Source organism: Physcomitrium patens, chromosome 21 (assembly GCF_059467195.1).
Source record: "Physcomitrium patens ecotype Gransden chromosome 21, ASM5946719v1, whole genome shotgun sequence".
Lineage (NCBI taxonomy): Eukaryota > Viridiplantae > Streptophyta > Bryopsida > Funariales > Funariaceae > Physcomitrium > Physcomitrium patens.
This window is the reverse complement of record NC_143430.1, coordinates 11,711,888-11,719,098: the sequence shown is the minus strand read 5'-3', so window position 1 is coordinate 11,719,098 and position 7,211 is coordinate 11,711,888. Positions and strand designations below refer to the sequence as shown.

General features: G+C 40.0%; 1 protein-coding gene across 1 annotated transcript; it reads left to right on the top strand.

The window, feature by feature from the left end:
- The first annotated feature begins 3,302 nt into the window (after positions 1-3,302).
- On the top strand, positions 3,303-6,959 carry LOC112273955 (putative glucan endo-1,3-beta-glucosidase BG1). The gene is made up of 5 exons (XM_024503054.3): positions 3,303-4,174; positions 4,440-5,635; positions 5,748-5,937; positions 6,383-6,410; positions 6,532-6,959. The coding sequence occupies exons 1-5, from the start codon at positions 4,093-4,095 to the stop codon at positions 6,620-6,622; spliced, it is 1,587 nt and encodes a 528-aa protein (XP_024358822.1). The 5' UTR covers positions 3,303-4,092; the 3' UTR covers positions 6,623-6,959.
- The last annotated feature ends 252 nt before the right edge of the window (positions 6,960-7,211 follow it).

Sequence of the window (7,211 nt, the reverse complement as noted above, 5' to 3'; positions counted from 1 at the left end):
TGCAATAATATGTAGTAATTTGTAAGTAATACTAAACGTTTGATTATTTTTAAAGCTAAATTTAGATACAACTTTTAATTAAATCTGAAAATAGTATTAAATATGTATAATTAGATACTTCATAAAATCTTTTTTTTTTATCTAAGTTTGGTTTAAGTAAATATTTTAAGATACTATACTTATATAGATAGTAAAATTAAAGATTCATCTGAATTTTAAATATAATAATATTATAACTTTAATATCAATTTAAGATAAGAAAAAATAATAAAAATATATATAAATTCATTATTATTTTAATTTTTAAATAAATTGAATTTAGATAGGTAATTAAATTATAGATATATTTTTACTATATATACACTAGTATTAGAATTCGTTCCTTTGCTTCAAAAATAAAATATTACAGTTGGTCATCAGACTATAACAAATAGCAATATAATTTGGATGGAAGTGTAGATGGATGTATGGACATTTAGATAGATAAATACTCATAGGCACACTCCTTCTTATCATATGTTGCAAATGTTACCCTCTATCTTAACCTCTCCAAGTGCATGAAACAAAAACAACAGTGAATCAAAGGCATAGAATGATTTTGGTTGGAAACATATATATATATATATATATATATATATTAGTTGAATAAATGATTGGATTACTGCATAAATACATGCATGGTCCTTTGGATGGATGAAAAAACATACAAACAAACACCATTTTTCAATAAATGAAATATATTTGATGCAAAAACTAATTTTAGAATGGCATCTTTAAAATGTTTTGATAATATTAACTTGATTAAAAAACGTATGACTTAAATAATAAAATAAATTTGTATTTTAAAAATATAAAATACTTTAAATTTTTAACACATACAATGTACCAATTTTTGTAATTTTTTCTAATACATAATGTTACTTATTTACAGAATTATTTAAAAAAAATGTTATTAACAAACAATGTTTTTAAATATGCATAGTAATATTTTATACTTTGTTATTTTATTAGTTTCAAATACATAATCAAATGATGTCTTTCTGTTAATATATTACGGTTTTATACCAGGTGCCTTATGCTACTCATAGCATATATATATATATATATATATATATGTAATTTTGTTTACATTTCATTGAGTACCTTGTACCTTATCAAATATTCTGTTCATCTTTAATTTGTTTCTCTAATAATCCTTATCTATATATATATATATATATATATATATTCTATTTGATTGTTGGATGATATAAACATGTGCTGTTCAAAATTATTCAAGAACATGAGAAAATTTAGTTTTCCTGTTTTAGTTATGTTTGACCTTATATACATATATATATATATATATATATGTGTGTATGTATGTATGTATATATGTATTTTTTCATACACATGTATGATGGTTGAAAATCATATTATACCACGATGTGAGAATCTTCTGAAGGACACTTTGGTGAAGGAGTGCAAGCTTAAAACATTGTCAAGGGGTGAATGCCACGGTGGCAATGAACAAGTAATTCGTTTAGAAGGTCATGGCACACGTGGACACAACCCCACCAGCTTGGAAGTGGCAAGTGGACCCAGTTCCATTCAGAAGTACCTGGCATGTAACACCACGTAGGCTGGGCTACTTAATATCTACTTTTATCTCAATGGTAGAGGGTGCTCAACAACAACTACCAGATGTGAAGATATATGAATTAGGAGGTCCATGCACACACACATAAACACTATTGTTAACATTGTGCATATATATATATATATATATATTTTCACACACATATACATGTCATGTGTTAAACTGTTAAATTTTTATTTGCATATAAATTTATAAACATATTAGTAAAATGACGATTGGATATGGTCAATTAAAATTAAAATATTTCAAACATATGTTTGAAGAGATTAAGAATATCTAAAACTAAATTTGAGTACTCTTTATATTTATATTTATATTTATAAAAAATGTATTGTATTACATTATAATACTTCTCATACAATCTATGTTTTCAACAATAATAAAGAAATTGAAATTTAATAATTAAAAACACTAACAAGCAGTTGAATATTAAATTTTTCATGTAAAATTTTTAAAGAAAAATTGAACAACATGCATACCATATTTGCTTTAATAGAACAACCACATAACAATCCTCCCCATTCATAGGTTTAAAAACATTATTCCAAGTTGAATAAGATTCCACTAAAACGCGTCCAACACAACAAACGATCGTCGGTGCCACACGGTCGGCGACTACTGGATGGTAAATGTCGACTTGGCACCTCAGGAGAGCCAAAGACTGTGGGACCCATGGCCACGTTTGTGTCGGCACTGGGGCGGTGGAGCGTGTCCAAAGTAGAGAGAACTAAAAAGTGCTGCCTTGAATGCACAATCTCATGGAGCCATGGAGCCGTTGGAGCATCGATCTTACCTACCATGGCCCCGGAATCCATTCCTGCCTTGTGATCATCTGCACTTGTTCAGGGCCACGAAGACCGAGCGACGCTTCGTCGTGCTATTATCAATCACCTCCATCCTGTCAGTCGACAGATCTTCGAAGCTTTTCGGTGTTGAATCGAGGCCTTCTTTTAGACACCCGTCGCATTCGAGCGCAATGCAAAAAGTAGGTATTGTGCTTTCTTGAATAGTTCGGAATTTTACTTTTATTGTGAGTTTGGTCGGCATGATCTGGGTTGGGCCGTAGATGCAACTGCTCGTGCGCACACTCAGTACTCCTTTGCACCCAATGGGTTGCGAATGCAATCAGTATTTGTGATGGCATGAACCATTGTTCTGGCTATTTTTGCGTGTGGATTGTCGCCTCGGAATCGTGTCGTCGTGCATTTTTGAGGAATTCTCCTCTTTCTCGGTTTGGTTTCCAGGGCGGGACTGGGGAGCCGTGAGGGGTGGGAAGTTTTGTAGGTGGCCTACCGTGACTCTCAAGACGCGTAAAATTCAAATCTTGACACAGAGGTTGCCATAACTTGCTGGGATTAATACCAAGTTTCAACCTCATTTCTGCCATAATATCTACATCTGAAACACATGGCATTGTCAGGAACACCACATTTTTCTTTTCTTTTCTCTTCTTCTTCGTCTTCTTCTTTCTTTCATTTATCCGCTTAAATTTTCGTTATCTAAGAGGGTTATATTCTCTTAAAATCAGCACCATCGGATTCCCTTCCCTGACCATATTTCTAGCGTCGACGTACTTTTCCTCCTATTTCCGAAACACTCCCCCTTCACCGCTAACATGAGTCCAAGTTTCTTTCGCGGTCGCCCTCTGAACATTGTCGTTGTGCAACAGCAAGCTGTTTTTACACTGGCTTTTCTGCTTTGCCATTGCTTGCTCCAGGTCCAATGGGGCCACATTAAGTGCCAGTCGGACCGTTGCGGACTGGTTGTGTTTATTTCTTCCCCAGTGGTGTTCTTCGTCTCTGTCGTCTCGTCGTGCTAGATTCGCATTTTAAGATGGTACAGCTTGGTTGGAGTATAGTTGAGTTATTCATCCCGCCCTTCACTGCTCTCGTTGCATCTGACTCCTTTGCGAAGCACTGTGAATCAGTAAGACCATTGTGAGGTGGTTGTGATATGTGTTGACTCTTGAAGAAGAGTGGTACCGTCGCCATTGTGTTCTTAGCTTTTCTGCCACCCATTGGGAGGTCTGTTTGTTTCCAATATACCAGATTATGATGCTGTCTTAACGTTTCTACCTATTGAAACTATTTTGTAAATTTAGGAGTATCTTCCGCCCCTCATAAGCTGTGATTTCAAGGTCTTTTCAGCTGTGAAATTATTGACAGGCTTTCAACTTCGATGAGTTGTCGCCGGAGTATTGTTTTCACGAAGTTCCACCGCATTCGTGCATTGATTCAATACTTTTACGGTCGCCGTTGATGACCCCAACTTCTGCCGTTTAATAGAGCACAGCTAGCGCGCTGGGAAGAGCTAACTAGTACCATACTGACGACACGAAGGGCACTTGATAAGGAGTTCAGTGAGTCCACGATTACCGCAGTGGGCTTAGTCTCACATGTGCCTGTCCAGTACGTTGCGCTGAGAGGTTGCCGCTGAAGGATATTTGTATTAAGATGCCTTGGGCCAAGTGCCCTTGTGTGAAACTGAATCACCTCACCGTGGTGCTGCTGTGTCTAGTGTACTCTACTCTGACAGGTTGGTCCTTTCTTACCCATTTCCTCTCCGCCTGTTCGTATCGTCCGTTGTCACATCCAGTGGCGCATTGATAATTTCTAATACCACATATTTGGAGCGCCAACTTTGATTGCTTATTCAGACTGCCTTAGAGCCATGAGTCATGTCTGTCTACGTCCCTGTCTATAACCACAGGTCAGTCTTTGTGAACAGAGGGCTACGCGTTTGGAACTCGTGTGTACTGTTTTGTCCATCAATGTGAACTTTGCTCTGCTGAGTTGTGCAGTTGCTCATTCTATTGGAGCTGTTTATGGGCGCAATGGCAACAACATTCCCAGCGCTAGCGCCGCAGCCGCACTCATGCAGGAAAACACAATAACACGGGTTAGAATTTACGACCATGACAAAGATGTCTTGAAAGCTTTTGCGAGCACGCAAGTCAGGGTGATCATCGCCGTCACGAACGACGAGATTTCGGACATAGCCTCAGGGTCATCCGGCGCGGATGCTTGGGTGAGTAAGAATATCAGCCCCTACATCCAGAACACAAATATCAACGCCATTGCCGTAGGCAACGAGGTCCTGATAAGCAATCCAAGTCTCGCGGCCATGCTTGTCCCTGCTATGCACAACCTTCACGATGCCCTCATGAAGCAAGGGTATAACTCCGTGAAGGTATCGGCCCCGCACGGCTTGGGGATCTTGGAGATATCTTATCCCCCCTCGGCTGGCATCTTCTTCGACAGCCTCCAGGGTGTTTTGCAACCCATGCTAGACTTCCTGGATTCCACTGGCTCATTTTTCATGCTAAATGTGTATCCCTACTACTTGTATGTAAACAATGTCAACAGCATTTCATTGGATTACGCTTTGTTCAGTACCGACAAACCGGTGGTAGACGGCACAACATCCTTGCAGTACTTCAGCTTATACGATGCACAAGTGGATGCAGTTGTGTCCGCCATGGCGAAGCTCAATCACAGCACTCTTGGTATCGTGGTTACTGAGACAGGATGGCCTTCTGATGGTGACCCCACGAACGAGCCCGCAGCCAATTACTACAATGCAAAGATTTACAACCAAAATCTCGTAATTAGGTCTATGAACAATTCCGGAACGCCGTTGCGACCCGGCACAGAAATTCCAGCATACATTGCCTCGCTCTACGATGAGAATCTTCGCTATTCTCCGCCTGTCTCGAATACACATTGGGGCTTGTTTTACACCAATGGAAGCAGTAAGTATGACTTCGATTACATTACTGGCTTCTCGACCCGTGGAGGAGGTGGGGGATCGGGAGGTGGTGGAGGAGGATCAGGAGGTGGTGGAGGAGGATCCGGAGGTGGTGGAGGAGGATCCGGAGGTGGTGGAGGAGGATCAGGAGGTGGAGGTTCTCAAACCCCAGGCACATCCCCACGCTCGAGTTCTGAAAAGGTGTGGTGTGTAGCAAAGGCCGGGTCATCCAACAGTAGTTTGCAACAGGTACGATTACATTCACGGTGCACAGTTTCTGTTTCTCCCTCACGCTTACAATGTACGGTTTACTTCATTTTTGCTTGTGTGAACATTCCGAGGTGGGCTGTATCATGGACAGGGCCTGGATTGGGCATGCGGAGTAGGCAAAGCGAAATGTGACCCTATCCAACCGGGAGGCGCTTGCTATCTTCCCAACACCCTTGTTTCGCACGCCTCCTACGTCTTCAATATTCACTACCATTTCTTTCAAAGCGACCAACGAGCTTGCATCTTCGGTGGGGATGCAGAGTTAACTAATGTAGATCCCAGTGAGTTCGACGTTTTCTTCCTACCCTTGTGCTCGCATCTCTTAACATAGTCTAATTGTAACCTGACTATTAGTAGCAAGCGCCTTTTTTAGTGGTCAATGCGCAGCTGTTCTTCACTGCCATTGAATAGAATTGCTTGAGATGTCTGCTTCATTAATATCTAATGTCTCCGTCAGGTGTGCACAACTTCTAGTATGGCATCAGGTGATGTTTAATCTGGCAACGGATCGCTTGTGCCATCTTGGCACGTTGTGCTTACCTCACTCTTCAGTGCTATGCTTAGTCATCATGTCTTGCACCTCAACACGAAAAGTTTATTGATCCAGTTTAATCCTATCTTATCTACAGCTCATCGGGCTATTAAAGATTGTCACCATTGTAGAACTGCAGTGACCTCGATTCTTTCTGTGGGATGCTAATTGAAACATATGTGTTCTCTCTACAGGTTATGGGTCATGCATATACGTAGCAAGGTACTCATTCCTGCGCTAATCGCACCCTTTGGATCTGAAATTACCATTGATTTCGGTTTTCAATATCGATCTTCTCGTAATCTTCTATTGTATGTCTTATGTTTTCTTGGATTGGGTGCAGCTCCTCTGCTGGTAGGAAGGATTTCAGGTCAACATGGAGGATCCTGCCATTCTTCGCAGCTACTGTGTTGTCGTTACACTTGACCCTTTGAGGAACACTTCATCAATTATTAACCTGATCGTGTCGCACCTCCTCGACTCCACATTGTATTCTTAGCCTTCTCAGATCCATCTTTGATAGGGTTGAACTCGCAGGGTGTAATTGCGTCAGAGTTGCATGGCAATCAACCTCCTATTGCGGTCATGCTATTACGTTACACGTAGATGTACAGCCTAGTGTACAAGTGAATTGATCAACTTCTCTTCCAAGTGGGGAAGTTGAGAGACTTGAGGAGCTTGGGATTTTCAACCCGAACATTCTTCTTAGATCTGACAGAGATAAACTGTGACCCTGAATCCTTGAATGTATGCTAAGAGCAATATGTTTCATTTCTCTGTGTCTAATAGCACGGCATAAAACTCGATTTCATCTCTTTCCAATTACAACATTGAGGAGTAGTATGCATGACTGTGCCAAGTGTGTCGTTGGAAGTTAATTATGTGTTGGTAGCCATTTCTCATTGGAGTGTCCGTGTAAATACCTGCTGGCGCGAACTCTTCGTAGAAAGCTGAAACCGGTATAATGAAATGAATGATATTAATAGCACCCAGTGCAATGCTAGATATCACACGTGACAACCT

What these genes read in the sequence shown, in the direction of transcription:
- LOC112273955 (XM_024503054.3), top strand. Translation starts at nt 4,093, where the DNA reads ATGCCTTGGGCCAAGTGCCCTTGTGTGAAACTGAATCACCTCACCGTG. An exon ending in AGTGTACTCTACTCTGACAG is followed by an intron (nt 4,175 to 4,439) that starts GTTGGTCCTTTC and finishes TGAGTTGTGCAG; the next exon opens with TTGCTCATTCTATTGGAGCT. An exon ending in GTTAACTAATGTAGATCCCA is followed by an intron (nt 5,938 to 6,382) that starts GTGAGTTCGACG and finishes TTCTCTCTACAG; the next exon opens with GTTATGGGTCATGCATATAC.